Source organism: Kryptolebias marmoratus, linkage group LG17, assembly GCF_001649575.2.
Source record: "Kryptolebias marmoratus isolate JLee-2015 linkage group LG17, ASM164957v2, whole genome shotgun sequence".
Taxonomy (NCBI): Eukaryota; Metazoa; Chordata; class Actinopteri; order Cyprinodontiformes; family Rivulidae; genus Kryptolebias; species Kryptolebias marmoratus.
This window is the reverse complement of record NC_051446.1, coordinates 21379467-21396397: the sequence shown is the minus strand read 5'-3', so window position 1 is coordinate 21396397 and position 16931 is coordinate 21379467. Positions and strand designations below refer to the sequence as shown.

The following is a 16931-nucleotide window of genomic DNA, read 5'->3' as shown; positions in this document are numbered from 1 at the left end:
TTTATTGGTCTTCAGTAATATTCTAATTTTCTGATATGATGAATTTGAGATTTTCATTTGTTGTCATTTGTAATCATCAAAATTAAACGAAATAAACATTTGAAATATATGAGTTTGTATGTAATGTATGAATATAATATACAAGTTACACTTTTTAAATGGAATTACTGAAATCAATCTACTTTTTCATGATATTCTAATTTTATGACCAGCACCTGTAATTGGGTTGACAAGTCATCCAGTGGTCCATGAGTTATTTTGCTAACAGACTCCAATAGTAATGGTAAAGATCCTGTGTGATCAGGAGTCGGTGACGGCTCTCCGCTTCTACAACAGACTGGTACAGCCATTATTGTGTTTCAGCTGATTAGCAGTGGTAGCCATCCACTGATTACTTTGAGAGTTTCATTAAAATCCATCCAATGGTTTGAGAGTTATTTTGCGAATAAAAACAACTTTCAGGCAACAGGCAGTAAAAACGCAAGCAAACGCCGAGCCATGATTGCATCAAAACTGTTTTGCGTGAGACAGAAACCGAAATCCGACGCAGAGTCGCAAATGAACAAGCCCAAAGATGCGAAACCAGTGCTGAAATAGTATTTTTATTAAATACTTTCAAGATCCAAGTTTGAAGAATAACAAAGCTATGATGAAGACCAACTAACACTCAGACAAACACTTTGATAGTCGTCAATTCATGGTTGTTTTTCCAATATACATCATGATCATGCAAAAAGTTAAAAAAAGAAAAGGAAAAAAGAGAAAGGAAAAGGAAAAATCCAGCATCCATGAGAAGGCTGGGGGGGAAGGGGGGTAAAGAGCGCAGCCCAATAATATATCATTACAACGCAGGGAGAATGCGAACATCGAGGGCCTCATACCAAGCTACGGCTCCTTAATCTTTTTTTTTATATAATTATGATTTTTTTTTTTTTTACATTTTTTATTTTTTATATCTTTGCTTTTATATTTTCATGTCACCTATTCAACATTCTGGATGGATGAAATTCATATTTCAAAAGATGCAAATATATATTAACACTAGCTCCATCCGTATTTAGGTAGCTGAAATGTGTAACTGAAACATGCATATAACTCGGTGTCCCGCTCTGGTTTCCAACAGTGTGGGTGGAACAAACCTGCACACCCACATCAACACTGTCTTTCTCTGAAAAAACAAAAAACAAACTAAATAAAAAAACCTCCTCTCCACTGAGCAGGCACCCTTTAAAACCACCAACGCTAGATTACATTGATAAATTATTTAGTCCTGATCGATAGCCTTAATTTTCTGTTACTTCCTCCCTCGTTTCTCTCTTTTTTTATGTGTTTGTGTGTGTTTTCATGTAAAGAGTGCAGAACTCCAGCTTGGCAGATCAACAACAGCGACGACGACAACAACAACGACAAAAAAAAAAGAAAAAAAAAAAAAGAAAAAAGTTAAAACCAGTAACAAACGAAGGAAGGAACAAATCAACATTTTAAGAGCAGGGACACATTCAAACACCGGGTGGGGGCGGAGATATCGGAGGGAGGGGGGGTTAAAAATAAGACCACCGACGCATGGAGACACTTCAGCAGCACAACGACGGGTGGCGCCGGTCACACAGCGGCGGTGTAGATATGTTACAAAGCCTAAACACACACTGCCAGGCGTGTGTGTGTGTGGGTGATATGAAAAGACGGCTCACAGCATCGAGGGATCAGGACTTGGGGACATTAATTGAGCTGAAAAAGTTGGGAGTTGCGGGGGTTAAAATATTTCCATCCTGCTTTTTGTTTTAGTCTCCATCCTTATTAACAGGCCGAGGGATTGCCTACAGAAGTGTGTGCGTTCATGTTAGCCCTGACTTTTTTATTTTTAAGAGCTACTAGAATCTCAAGTATTTTAGGGTTGGGAATTAAAAATTTTGAGAAAAAAATAATTTCTCCTCAACTAAAGTGGCCGTGGGGCTTTTTGCCCAAAAATGCACAGGATGAGTGTCTCTTAGATACATGTACATATATTACACTTTTCTACATATATCTATACATACACTGTATTTACACAGTGATTATAAACAAGCCAGGCCCTTGCAGAAAGCAGACGGACTAAGGAAAAGTTAGAAGAGAGGACAGGAGGGAGGGGATAAACGAGGGAGAAGCAGCGAGCAAACATGCAAAACGCCGATGCACTTCCCATCCACCGTCTCCCTACACTGCATATAAAAACACACAACAGAACGTGCTAACGTGTTAGCTTTAAATGTGCACAATAAAATCCCTCTTTAAGAAAAAAAAAATCTTAGCTTTTAATCAAGACTCAAGGAGCCTTGATTATAAGGTCAGTCAGAGCAAAACACTTGAAAAATAAAACAAAATTTAAAGAATAAAACGCTCCAGGTAATTCACAAGAACGCAAATGGATCAGGACGCTAAAAACACATGTGACTCGAGTTAAACATCTCCCCCCTGCTCCCAATCCCACGACAACACAGTTTCTGTGTGTGTTTTTTTTTTTTCGTTTTGGAAAACAAGCACACAAACGAAAACACAAACACGTAGAAAGCCTACACTAAAGTTCTACACTTTGGTGCTTCATGTTTTTGATATCAAGTTTCTCTCGTCATCAAGTTCTTCGAGTAAACTTGATCGTCCCCACCCCCCCGTCTTTAATTCACTGGAGGAAAGGTTTCCCTTCATCTTAACATCCAGGCAGTGCGCACGACACTTTCAACCTGGTAATCCCTAAACTTATACAAAAATCTTAGCTGCTAACTTCACACTCGTCTCAGCTCCTCCCTTATTAGATATTGATAAATGCTTGGTTGTGTTTTGGTGGTTTCTGGTACATCTAGTCATAATTTACACAGTATATTCATAACTCATACTCATAAACTGTCACAAGTTCAACTGTATATCCTCTCCTCCCCCAGGACGTCTCATCTCGCGCAGGCAGAAAAAAAGATGGCTGCCGGGGAGGAACAGAGGGCAAAGATGCGCCCTCCAATCAGGCGCCAGATGCATGCATCATCTCATTGGGGGGGGGGCGGGTTCTTGTTTTCAGCCGGCCCCCAGCAGGTCAAAGGAGGGACAGGATTGGTTGGTAACGTGGAGAGGGGGTGCGATCTCGCCCGGCCGGGCTCCTGGCACGAGCCAATCCACGCAGAGGACGCACCTCTTAAAACACGCTCGCTGAAAAAAACTGCCCCCCAAAACACACTCTAGCAGACTGGAGGCTCAGGACCACTGGAGGAGGAGAGGAGCAGGTCGTTAACGTTCGGCTGAAACCGTCTCCAAATCAGATCAGGAGAACGGCTCGTACCTGATCACTGTAGTGGCGCAGCGGGTGCTCCTGAGCAGTGGAAGTGAACGTTCAGCCACTTTCCATCACGGCGATGCCACACCCGGGTCTCCTCTGATTGGCTGGAACGGGGGCGGCCTGTGGAGTCCACAAACTGCGTGAGCCGGATGTAGGCGATGCACGCAGCATCCTCACCGATGAGGTGCACGTGAGGGTTGAGCAGGGTGGTGTGCACAGGCTTGTTGTTCTTGCTCAACACTGGAGACAGAAAACAAATGTTCAGTTGATGGAGACACGAAGTCCATCCTTCAAGCTGAAGAACCCAAATGGAAAAAATGTTACACAAAACTAAGCAAGATAAAGAAAAACTCATGACAATCATATATTTAAAGCTAAGGTTTAGGGATTTTAATACAACAAAGCTACAATAAAATCTCTAGCTGATGTAGTTCCTGGTTTTAATTTGCCAGAGGAGACAAAGTAGACTGCAACATCAGAGATATGTGTTGTGTAAATAAAAGTTTAAAGTGTGATGATGTGCTTTGAAATGACCATTTTTTGTTTTTGACAAAAGACGAAATATTGGAAATCATCTTTAGTCGGGGTCAGATCTGATAGTTTTCCCCCCAAAGATCAAACTGTTGTGTTCTTCATCCACCGAACTACATTTAAATAAACCGTGCACCATGTAAGCTCAGGAGGACGCTCACAGTTTTCAAAGTAGAACTTGTGGAAGTCCATGCCCTCCACCAGGTTTCCCAGAGCCTCCGGTTCGAAAGAGGTGAGTCCAGGATCGCAAATCCTCCTGAGGAACAGAAAGGGCAAAAATGTTTGAATATTCTAAGTAGTTTGCATGTAAAATAAGGAACAAACACTCACGTATAGGCTTCAAAGTCTCCATTGTTGATTGCTTCAATCAGCTGCTCCGTTATCTTAATGATCTCCTGTTTGCGAGCTACAGAAAACATAGGAGAAACAGATGGAAGCTGGTGAGAAATCAAATGAGACAACTGGCTGACATTTCCTCTCATACCCTCAGCTGCTGCCTTCCCTTCACACCCCGTAGCTCAACGCTCCTCTTTAACCTCACCCATCGGCCCAAAGCAGCTTCGTCACTGCAGCTCGACTTCATCACAGCGTGTCGCTCATCTTCTCACCTTCTGCGCGACACGAAAACTGACTGAAATCCACTCCGCTGTGAGCACACGCTGCCACCGAAACCACAAACCGTTCCGCCTGCAAACCCTACAGGTTGCTGTCGACAGAGATGTCTCGACCCGAAAGCCGAATTATCAGCTTTCTCTGCAAACTGTAAAAGCGATCAGACACATCTTAAAGGAAACAGCAGTTTTCTCAATCAGCTACTTACTGTGGAAGAGCAACAAAGTGAAAGCTGAAAGTAAACAAGCCCTGAGATAAGATTGATGCGCATTTTCATTTATATAATCATCAGCACGCACAAAACAAACCACAGCTGTGAAACAACACTTAAAATTTACAGTCAGTATGAGTGAGATGTCTCCTGATGTTTATTTTATGATTTGCTGGTAGCTTTTCTCACATTATAGATACGTTTTAATAATTAAATTAAACCAAAAGGGAAGTTTCAGTCTGCTTAAATCCTTTTCAGATGTGCAAACTGTCAAAGAAAGTTCATATTTACTATAAAGATCGTCACAGCTCCATCCAGGCATACAACAGAGGTGAAGAAAATAATGTTTTATCACAGAAATTTGTCATTTAAGGGAGATAAATGAGAACAGCAAATCAAACGACGTATAGTGCGTCAAAAGGGACAAATCTTAAGACTGTCTGCTGTTCTTTAAGATAATGAGAAGATTTTCATGTTCACCATAACCATTCCCCCAAACCCCAACGTAAATAACCATTTCCCATAAACCAGTAAAGGTAGAAATTCACTGGGCTGCGACTGTTCGAGATAAGTTGGTGACTTAGACGCGAGTCAATAATGTGAGAAAATATGCTAATTTTCCTGTTGCAGTCTCACTAAATTCTGAGTGACCACATTTTGCTCTGGCAGTTTTTGAAAATCTTGGCTTATTTTTGTGTGCACATCGTATTCCAGGCCACGCTCATAGTTTCACTGCCCACCTCCGCCCACATTGTACCCACCTTGGTCTGCTTTGTACACACCTTGGCAGCCGTCCCGTTCAGGATTTAATCTGCTTTAGTGCTTTACTGCTTTAGATTTGAACCAGTTAAAGAATTATTGTTCATCGCCGGCGTAGTTTCTAGACGTGGACGTTTTCTGTCAGAGGAGAGCTCCTGTGCAGGTGTCAAAATACAGCTCTTGTGATTTGTTGCACAAGTAGTCACAACCAGTCGCAGCCCAGCGAGACGCTACCTTAAAGAATCTGTGCACCAGTTTTTAACCCATTCAGAGCAGCTGTGTCAGTTTTAAAAACCCAAAACTGGCGAAACACTGCAATCAGCTTGATCACAAAAGGTAACAGAAGGTAAGAATTAGGGATGTCAAGATGGTTGTTTCAGGAGAACTCATCAGATAAATAAGGCTAAAATCTGTAAAAACTCCTGAATCATCCCTCCCTATTTTTTATCCCTGGGTGGCAGCTGTTTCGAGATAGAAGCCTACCTTACAGCCTGATTCTCTAAACCTTAAATAATCAACCATTTCAGAGGCGAAAAGTTTTAGTTTTGAACAGATACAGTGGAGCTGAAGGAAGGTGGAGCTGGGTTAGTCTGTTAGTGCAGATGTGCTCTTACTCAGCTTAGTGTTGCTTTTAGCAGCGACTGTGTTGCTCCCTATTGGAGCGGCAGGAATGGAGGACTGCGAGTGGTCGGAGTCGGGACAGGAGCTGTTGCCCGTGCTGTTCCATGCCATGCGCTTTACGTCATGCGGCGGGACTGAAAACACACAATGGATGGTCAAACAAAACACGTGGATGGACAACAGGGAAGACTCAGGACATGCACACAGATCATGCAAAAAACAAAAGGTGGATGAGTTGATTTTCAGTAGAATCACTGAGTTTAAAACCAACATGCAAACTGATGATATGAGGACATGATAATGACGAGAAGCAAAACTCATGCAGCTTTTATGCTGACGCTGTGAAATTATTTCACCACCTTTGCTGCTCACATCTACTCTACTCATATTGTTCGTATAGATTAAAGCTTTTCTGACGAGCCGAAGCATCAAGCATAGAGGATCGAAGACATTGCTTGTTATTAGGTTAGCTTATGCCTGGGAAGTCTTAGCATGTTCAGGTAAGAAGCCAGAAATGGAAAACAGGATGGGAGTCAAGAAAGCAATATTTGTTCAGGTGAGCATCAACAGCAAAAGGAAGCAAACTAGAGGAAAAAGTTTTGGGAAAGAGGAAAGAGCAATAAAGATCGGTCCATTTGCAAGAATCAAAGTAAATTTGATTAAAGAAAAGAAAGAAAAGAGCAGAACAAAGGAGAAGGAGAATGGAGGGGATGCAAAGAGAAACACGATGCTGTGATGTGCGCGGTTCCAGGAAAGTCAAGACGGGCAGCAGGACCTGCCAGACTGAAACAGGACGCTGGTTTAGGACACTCAGCTGCAAGGTAAGCAAGGCTTCCTCCAGCTGGAGCTGTCATATTAGCAGGACAGGAGGAAATATGCAGTGGTCACCAAGAAAAACACACACTCATACACACACAAACACACACACAGAGGTTTCAAGGTTCCCACAGTGGCCCTGATGATAATTCTACAACTTTATTTGACCTTCCTTAGAGATTGTGTTGGATCTGAGCCTGTTTTAAACTGTTTGAGAAAAGGACAGTGAAGCCGACGGTAGTAAACACACAATTTACAATAATGCAGTAAAAAAAAGGATTGTTTAGATTTGTATGCCAAAGCAAAAGGCCCTCTAAATGTTAATCGCTGTTAACAGAACGTGCAGCTTATTACAACTTGGATTTTTTTTTTTTTAGCAGCTTTAACCATCCTCAAAAAGTAACAGCTGAGATCCAAAAACAAGGTGGGAATGCTACAGTTAAGCAAAAAAATACAACAACACAAAACGGCAAGTTTAAATTTAAAAACAAAGGAGACCAGCACAAAAATAATTTGAGAAAAATAAGATGTTGAGCACGAAGCACAGCAACTGTGCTTGCACTTGAAGCCTTGAATGATTTTGGAAAGCGGTCAAAAGTAACAGAGCCTGTCAGCAATCACTGTTTTGTAAAAAATAAGGGGGAAATGGCAGATAAACGTTTTATTCATAGCATTCATTTCATTGCTGCTAAGTTCCACGCCATGCGATCCAGGCTGCGTGTTATGAAAGCAGACAGTCCTGTGAACTTCGACCTGGAAAGAGCTAATTGAAACTTATTTGGCTCAACAGTTTACTACACTGAAACATCAATTTAGCCATAAAAACGCTGATCAGCAGATTACTCAGTTTTAAATTACTGTTATATTGTAATTTATGTTTTGTTGCTGGCATAAATTGTTCTCGCCAAGCTCATTAAATCACATTAAAATAATCTGTGTTTCCCAACAGTAAGTGACAAGTGCGCACACTTATGCAGGACTTGTTTGGACCGCCGGGACGTGGAGAAAATGGCTCAACTCGAACACACACGGGCAATTCTGCGGCACGGCGCGGCACAGGAAGTGAGTCAAATGATGCCACTAAAACACGTAGGACAGACCAAACTGCAGATCAGCTTCAAAATATTAACTTCATTTTTCTTTCTCACCAGAAGAGGCACTCTCTTAGGAAATGCGTCGCTAGGCAACATCTTTGCAACGACAAGATTTTGGGTCATATAACTCTGCATATTTTGCAAACTGAAATTAAATCCTTCCTCGTCCTTTTTTATCTTTTTGATATAATTTGGCGCTACAACCAAGCATAGGAAAAACTGCTACAGGAACCTAGATGTCCAACCAGGGAGTGAGTGCACACAAAAAGGGAATTTTATTTTATTTGTTTTTAGGTGCAGTGGCGCTTGAAAATATGACGGTATCAAGAAATATGGGCGCTCCAATTTGTAAGGAATTGCACAATAAATGCAACTCCAGCAAATCTGAAAAAAGAACCATCTGGTTTTAAATTTTAATGTCTTCTTTAAAATAAACAAAGTTAGTATGGATAAGAAGCAGAAGGACAACATGGACAGAAAAATGACTGAAAAATCTAGACTTGTGCCTAAAAATAATTATTAAATCCAGCTCATTCAGTTACTGGTGGACAAAAAAATGGTCCTAAAGTTTTTTAGAGTTCTTCTGTCCTTGGAACTTTGTGGGTAGAGTGAATATAATCCAAGTTGCAATAAACTGAAAATAATCTGAATGAATGACGATCTTAGAGCATCTGGGGTTACACCCCTAAAACAAAAACATAAAAAGTTGAAATGTTTCACTCATCTAAAACCAGTGGGAACCCTAAAAAAAGGCTTGGTAGATCAGAGTGAGGATAGAGCTCAAAAATGTAAAACGTCATTGCCAGTGACTACAAGAAGCCAAAGTGGGAGTGGGAGGATGGGTGGTGGGGGTGTCAGGTCCTTGCCAGGGGCGACCATAAAGCTTCTGGTTGCCATGGATACACTTACTGGCAGGTGAGCTTTGAGGTGAGGGCAGAAGTGGGGGCATCTCCTCTGTGGCGCTGCTCTGACTCAGCGCCGAACTGTCCGCTAGAACACACACACACACACACACACACACACACACACACAAGATGTAGCCAGACACACAACAAACACACAACAAGCACACAGTCAAAACCGAGACACATGTTGAACCTCAGCACACCTGCCAATCACTACAGTCAAATACACACTCTTCACTAGATGGGAGACAGAAAGAAAAGGGCGAATAAGAACAGGAAGGGAAATAAAACACTTGAGTACCTTTCCTACCTTTCATTTCCTCCTCATCATTTGTGGCGTTGCTTTCTGTTGATCCCTGAGGTGCAAAGAGCAGAACAGAAAGAAAAACAAATTCTGAGCTCGGGTCCAACAGGGATGTGCAATGAATAAGACTTTCTGAAAACAAGAATCTCACCTTGACTCCATCAGGAGGATTGTGCACCACTGTGCTCTGGGATTCCTGCAGAACAAAAACAGACAAGAGCGGTCAGTCTGAGACATCTTTGTCCTAAAATGGTGCCTCTCAACTGGATTTTAACTGGGCCCACTTCTGCAACAACGAGACATCTCTGCAGCTGTTGAATGTTTGACTGTAGCCAAGTTAGGCCTGGGAAACTCCTAAATAATTTTCACTAATCATCTATTAAAGTGATGCTTCTATTTCTTTACACCATAAATTTAAAGACTTATCAATTTCCCAACTCTCTGGTTATAATTCAGATGCATGTTTTGTCCAAACAACAGCTCTAAAACAGAAAAATCACAGGTTTACCATCACTGAGGCCAGGAAATAAACAAAAGCACTCACTCTCAGACACGTTCAATCAAAACACAGTTTAAGCTGTGAATTTCTGGACAATATGGTATTGTAATAAATGCCTAACCTGAGGACCCGTGACACCAGTTGAGAAACACTCCCCGAGCAAACAGTGAAATCCAACCACAGCACAACAAAATGTCATTCAATGCGTGTTAGAAAGAGTAAAACCAATCCTTGCTAAACTGTGTAAAAGCACATGATTAAGTTTGGCAGTATGGTTAGGATGTCAGTAGGGACATTACTGAAGAGAATCGAGTCGAAGTGAGGAAAAAAAAAAACCTGATGGATGGGGCTAAAAGGTTCAGATGAAAAAGAAAGATGTTTGCAGGATGGTTAAAGGATAAAAGCACAGGATATGAAGGATTAAATGCAGAACGTGGAAAAAAGTCATTACTGAATAGGGCTTAAGATACAAAGACTTACTTTTCTAAAAAGAACTCTTTGGCTACTTTTGCCATTTTGGAAGTATAGAACACTAAAAGTTCATGCTTCTTTTAAAAGCTACTGGTGCACATGTACAGCCTGAGATTTAAAGTAAAGGTGAGATTTTTGAATGATCTCTAAAGGGCCTGATGCACATCCAGCTCAGGAACACATGTGCACCGGGGGGAGATGAAAAGGCTAAAGGATGTTGGGACGGGGAATGACACAACTCAACACCTCCTGGACTGTAGATGGAGGATGACAAGCATGATGATGGAAGATGAGGCAAATCAGGCTATAATGCAACAACTTTAAGATGGGTGGGGGTCAAAAAGTGGAAACTGGCACTGCGGCGGCCTACTGTACCATCTGGGCGTTGGTTGCCATGTTGGTGTCTTTCAGGGCATTGATGGCGCTCACTATACTGTTCTTACTGTTGTTGGTAGAAGGCTGGGACGAGAACGCAAACACTCAGAGTGAGCACAGAAAGCTGCACAAACATACACACCGATGCATTTGAATTAAAACGCCTTTTCGGGAGTGGGGCTAATGTTCATCTAAGCTTCGGGGCTGTTGAGAGCTAACAGGATAAATGAGAGGGTGAGTGCCACAGAATGGCCTCTAGATCATCCGTTTTACTGCCTCACTAACTCTCCATGCCTGTGCCACTTAACAACACAGAAAGAAGCCCAAGGGCAGAAAAGATAGACAGGGAGGGCAGGAGGAGGAGAGAGCAGAGACTAATGGGAAACCGCTTGGAAAGTGAGCTGCAGAAGTCTGACCATAACAGACTTAAAGGGATAGTTCATATCTTTTGAAGTGGCGTTCTGTGAAAAGGTATGATGAATTAGTATCTTACCTGATGCAGATACCTCTTTGAACAACCTCACTGATTCATTTCTGAGTGGACTGAAGTGCTAACAGCTAGTATACAGACAGTTTATTTGTCGTTTTATGTATATACACAGATATTATATATGATAGTATAATGAATGAATCAATGTATAATCGAACCACATGGATGGGATATTTAGTCCCATTCTTATTAATCAGTGTGATACTAGTAATACACGTAGGCAGCGCAATGGATTAGCACTGTTGCCTCACAGCAAGAAGGTCCAGGTCCTCGAGTCTTTCTGTGTGGAGTTTGCATGTTCTCCTCGTGTTTGCGTGGGTTTTCTCCAGGTACTCCGGTTTCTTCCCACAGTCTAAAAACACTCATATTAGGGTGCCTTCAGGCCCAGGCCTCTTTTGAAATTGTGATCTGTGATCTCAGTGGGACTTGCCTGGTTAAATGAAGTTTAATAATACAGCTGGACCACCGAGTCAGAGACGGGCTCAAGTTCAAAAACAAAGAAAGTGCAAAAGTCTCTTACTTATTGCTGGATATGCAAACATCCATCTTGTTCCTCCAAGGGACAGACACTGGCAAGAAACAGCTATGATATTGTCACTTTGAGCAGAGCGGTTAATATGAAGAACAGCTCTGTTGTCTGGTCCCATTTCCCAGAACACCACAGTCTGTGCTCGAGCAGCAGGCTGGCCTTCCTGCAATCTATACAGCTCCTTTTGAACAACTGGATGTCTCCAGTATACCACACACTGCTGAAGGCTTCTCTCATTCGCCAATAAATCCCGACTATGTCACAGAACAGAGACAAAAATAAGCACACAAACTTCCAGACATACTGGAGCAAGAGTACCACCATGTGACATCAAGATCACCAAGTGGGTTGGTGCTGTATTAAAACAACTCCAGTTTCAAAATGTCATTGCAGTTCATGCAGTCCACTTTATTCTTGGCTCCGTTCAGCTTGGCTGTTAGTTCTTCAGTCTGGTGAGAATTAAACTCAGTTTCTCCAAACTGAGGCTGTTCAAAGAGCTCGCTACAACAGGTAAGGTATGAATTGTTCATAACCTTTCCACAGAACCCTGTGCATCAAACGAGCTGAACCATTGCTTTAAGGTAAAAGAACAAAATTATAAACAGAATAACTGACTGAGATGTGGGGTGGGGAGGGGGGGTTAAAAGAAGATTCTCTCAGGTTTGTGGATAGGACTATAGAAATTTGGAGGTTTAAAAACATGCAATGAGCATGAGCAAGTCAAAATACCAGGAGCGCCAAGCCTATAAACATCTAGAGAAAATATATTAGGAATAAAATATACGTTGTTTGAAATAAAAGTAAGAAAATCAGAGCTAAACAGAGGGGGGGGGGGGCATAGAGAAGGAGAAGAGAAGACCAAGGTCACAAGTGGGCAGAGAGGTGACGACAGCCTTACCTTGGCAGAATCAGACTTCTTGTTGAGTAAACTTTTGCATGCTGTGAAAATACGGAGGACGGAAAAGAGGGGGAAAAAAAACAGGTAAAAAAAATTATTTTTAGTTGGCGACATTTTTCACATTAATTCAACCATTTTGCAGCTTCTATTGAAACTTGGACCCACAACTGTTCCATCTACGAAACCCTATAAACTACGTCTTTCGTGACAAAGTAAAGCTAGATGTTTCCACAGAGCAACATGCATTTAATGGACTTCTGGCGCAATTTTCCCTCAGCTGAACAGGTTGCTACACTCGAAAAAAACCATTCACATCTCAATCCATTCACTGCCATCTGGGGATAAAAGAGAAACCTGAGCGCAAAGTAAACTTCCTAAATCCATTTCCTGTCTGGAAGACCCCAGCAGATCTAGAAAGAGAGTTATGGTCAGACTCAAACTGCTGCCAGGACTGACGGTGATGAGCTAGGTAATGTAAATCATTGATTTTCTTTAAAGGCTCCAGCCAGTTTTCTCTTCGTCTAAAGCTCTCGACTCTCTTCCTTTTTTCTTGTTTTCTACAGACACGCTCACAGTTCCCAAAACTCTTATCTTGTGTTTCTTACCTTCAAATAGGAAATGGGAGAGGGGGGCGGAAAGGGGGTAGGGTTAGAATTTCACAAGAGAGTAAAGATAAGGTGCACAGCATTTGCAGCAGCATACAATATCAAGTGACAACTCATGCTCCTTAATCTTGGCTGATATGTCGTTACTATCTTGGCCTGGCCATGCAGCATCCAAAGAGGAAAAAGTATATGTGAGGAAAAAAAAGGAGAGGTTTTCAGTTCAAAACCAGAGAAAGAAGAGCTGAATGATCAGGGCGCTACACGTCTGCTTTTTATTTAGCTACATCTTCAACCAAACAGCCAGAAGTTTGCTTTTTGTGGCAGTTTGAGGCTGCATCGTTCATGTGCTTTCCAAATGTCCTCTTAAACTTTTCAGATCACTAATTTCACCCGAAAGCATGGATGACGTCAAGATGACCATCTGCAGGACCAGTTGGGCACCACGCCAGATTGACCGATCAACAGGGAGGACTCTTAGAAAGCATCTGAAGGTGCATCTCCCCCAGAATACTTCGTAGGATTTAACCATACAAGAAACCCACATGCAAAAAGCAGCATAGCAAAAAAACAAAACAAAAAACAAACAAACAAACAACTTTTCAGACAGAGAAATGCTTCAAACTCACAAATGTGTCAGATTTTACTTTAATGTCATTAGAGGAAACATCATGAGCAAACTGCCAAGCCCCTACCTCGGCCAAACTTTACAAAAAAAGTGCAAGAAAGCAGTTATAGTTAAAAAAAAAATTTTTAAAAAGTGCTCAGAATTTGCAGTCATTAGTGACACCACCAAAGGACTTAAAAACGACAACAACAAAAAATCTAGATGACTAAAAAAGGAGAAGAGATGAGTCAAATCTGGAGTGATGACGTCACACATGATATTAACAAAAAACTTACAAAGAAGCAGCTCGGTCCAGTCTCAGTCAGGAAGCCCGTATTTGCGGGGGCTTTAGCTGACAAAGCACCACAAACACCCCAAATCCCAGCACATCAGTCACACATCCTAAGAGTAACACCTGCATCTTGGAAGGTTAACATTTTACCTTTGTTCCTACATAAACAGATCCTTAAAAGAAATGTAGAGCAAAGAAGATTCTCTTGTCAAAACATGTAAGAGAATCCATTCTGCTCTACACTTATTATTTTTTTAAAGTAATGAATCCATGGAGCCACCATTGGAATCGCCGACCTTTACCACCAGTCTTCACCCGGCAGGATGAGAGGAGAGCCGTATTTTAATACTTTCAAAGCAAAGGACATCACGTTAGCCTGTGGCATCCCTGCTTACAAAAGGTGCGAAAGTACTACAACAGGCCTAGAGAGGAGCAGACGAGACGTGTAGAAACAATCGAGAAGGCTGGTTTCAAACCCAAATCTGACGTCTCAGTCAAAACATCTCCCCGAGCTCCTCTGCATCCACCTGAATCCTGTATCCCGCCACAAACAGGTCTGACGATGGCAGCACGCCAACCCAGCTCTTGCCAGCCCCCTGCAGTGTCAGTTCTCGCCCCCAGGATACATGCCCCTCCTCATTCCCCTGCCCCGGTTTGCCTCCACACCCAACCACACAGACCTGGCTGGAGGAGGGGGGGAGCACAGGAGCATTAGGGGTCAGATGGAAATCAGTATGGGCCTTGCCAGAAATGACCACTTAAGAATTTAACAAAAATAAATAAATAAAAAATGGTTGCATTTGAGTGGTGGTGAGGTATGGATGCAAAAAAGCACTTTGGAGTTAAACTGATCTCTAGTAGGTGATGTTGATGTACATGACTTTGCAAGGAAAAATCTAATGTCTTTGCCATAAAGCAAAAACCCACCCATGATACCTCCAATGAGCAAAACTTGTGTGAGCATGCATGCATTTATGTGTTCATGAGGATGCTGCTGGAGGCTGCATGCAAGAGTTTGGGGATGATGATGAGGGCCCACCCTGCACTACGGGCCCCAGGAAAGAGCTGTGTGTGCAGAGAGGAAGTGGATGGGCGTGTCTCTGGGACGTACCTTCCTGAGCCAGTGAGGCCGTGGAGGAGGCGGCAGCAGCAGAGTTGGTATGCTGCCGGCCCACTATTGGACAGAAATGCTACAGTTGGGAGGAGCTATGCAAAATAGGAAGGTCTGTCTCACGACATTCAGTCGTGGGTCTAGAAAACCACAGGATGTGCTGCTGGCTGCAGCCCACATGCATCCAACACTTTGACAAAAGTGGGCTAAAGCAAAAACGATGTGCACTCCTGTAGATTCCCAGACCCAGGCTTGAAATCATTAACCATCGACTGACCAATTAATTTGAGATGGAGAACAAGGCTTTGAGCAGAAACGAATCACTCTCAGCAGACTGAGAATGAAAAAATAAACACAGATTCTTAGTCTTCACCTGTTTATAACACCATACTTGCCCAAAAACATAAAAAAAATCTAATTAAGGCTTTCTTCTTTCAAACATGCAAATGCTCCATGGGCAGCAGAAAAAGAGGGGAACACACAGACACAGACACACAAGGAGAGATACATTAACATAGACAAGGACATAACTTACGCTCACAATCTGGTACTTGACAGAATATCACATTCTAGGCTGATTACATACAACAGGATGCAGCACACTCATAAGAATCCGTAAAAATGAACACGTTATCTCACAAAGAAATGTCACGTTTCAATTCAGTTTCATGTTTTTAGCAAGTGCGCGCGCACACAAAGGCATATTGTTATTTTGAGGACGAGTGGGTGAGTGTATCTGTGTGGTGAGGGGGTTAAAAGAGGTGCAGAGGACTATCCACTCTCCTTCCTCCTCTCCCTCTGCATGTGCTGCGTGGGAGGCTGAGGGCGAAGGGCACACCCACCTGAGAAGTTTCTGGACACCAGCATGGTGGTGAGAATGGCTCCCTGGAGGAGAAGACGAAGGAGGGAAGAAATGAGAGATGTTTATGGAGGTATAATGTAGGTTTTCTTAAGATTTTTCCTGTAAACGGTTTGATATTCTGTTCAAAACAGGAGAACAAGTTGTTTTACTTTTTATCAGTCTTTGCAGGGAGTATTCGACAGCTAAAAATAAAGTGGAATTTCTTTTTTCTTTTGTCAAAAAAGTTGCATCTACTGTGTAACGAAACACAGCAAGTGTATTTTTTTTTTCCTCTCCAAGTCCTGTTACGCATTCTTCTATGCAAACGATTTGAAATGACGTGAGAAAACAAACAGTTGCTACTTGATCCATTAGTTTGCATGTATGGCTGTGAATGCAAACTACAGCGAATATAACTGGAAGTCATTTAAAATGTTTCAAAGCCGCTCGCTGCCCAGAAAGAAATGAGTAGAGCTTCTGAAACTTTAAACATCTCTGGATATCTGCAGATCTTTTAAGACTCACTGAAAAAGCCTCAAAATTGTTGCTGACAGCTTCCAACACTTAATGCTAGAGGGTTTTTTTTTATTCAATACCAGTCTCACAGCAACACAAAATCCAAAGTTTGATATTTTTTTGGGTCACAACAAAGTTAAGGAGGATAGCTGGCGAACAAATGGCGCCAAAATGCTAAACTTAAAGAAATAAGGATTACCACAGTGACACTCAACCTTCTTAACGTCTTTTAACAAACATATACTGAATATTTTGCATAGATTTATATTCCAAATTATGCACAATTATTCAGTTTGTGCATATCCACCTAAATCTCATAATTCAGAAAAAATATCTACATGTGGCATGTTTACAGTTTTTTTCCCCCTCTACTTTGTTTGCATTATCTACCTAAAAACAAGATCTACAGGTGCTGGTCATAAAATTAGAATATCATGAAAAAGTAGATTGATTTCAGTAATTCCATTTAAAAAGTGAAACTTGTATATTATATTCATACATTACATACAAACTCATATATTTCAAATGTTTATTTCGTTTAATTTT

The 16931-nt window shown here is 41.8% G+C and overlaps 1 protein-coding gene across 17 annotated transcripts in view; it reads right to left on the bottom strand.

Annotated features, from left to right (window-relative positions):
* Positions 1 to 583: 583 nt before the first annotated feature.
* Positions 584 to 16931, bottom strand: part of LOC108248045 (calcium/calmodulin-dependent protein kinase type II subunit gamma) — a 44097-nt gene continuing 27749 nt past the window's right edge. Inside the window, exons 12-23 of one of the 17 annotated variants that reach the window (XM_017436511.3) lie at positions 15871 to 15913; positions 15029 to 15091; positions 12417 to 12457; positions 10500 to 10583; positions 9306 to 9350; positions 9152 to 9206; positions 8855 to 8935; positions 6029 to 6169; positions 4163 to 4238; positions 3994 to 4088; positions 3305 to 3541; positions 584 to 3228 (exon numbers count right to left, since the gene is read on the bottom strand). In XM_017436511.3, the coding sequence (XP_017292000.1) occupies positions 3309 to 3541; positions 3994 to 4088; positions 4163 to 4238; positions 6029 to 6169; positions 8855 to 8935; positions 9152 to 9206; positions 9306 to 9350; positions 10500 to 10583; positions 12417 to 12457; positions 15029 to 15091; positions 15871 to 15913 (957 nt within the window). In that variant the 3' untranslated portion in view covers positions 584 to 3228; positions 3305 to 3308. The remainder of the gene's footprint in view (positions 3229 to 3304; positions 3542 to 3993; positions 4089 to 4162; positions 4239 to 6028; positions 6170 to 8854; positions 8936 to 9151; positions 9207 to 9305; positions 9351 to 10499; positions 10584 to 12416; positions 12458 to 15028; positions 15092 to 15870; positions 15914 to 16931) is intronic. The other 16 variants (XM_017436520.3, XM_017436545.3, XM_025010824.2 and 13 more) reach the window with 16 other exon arrangements.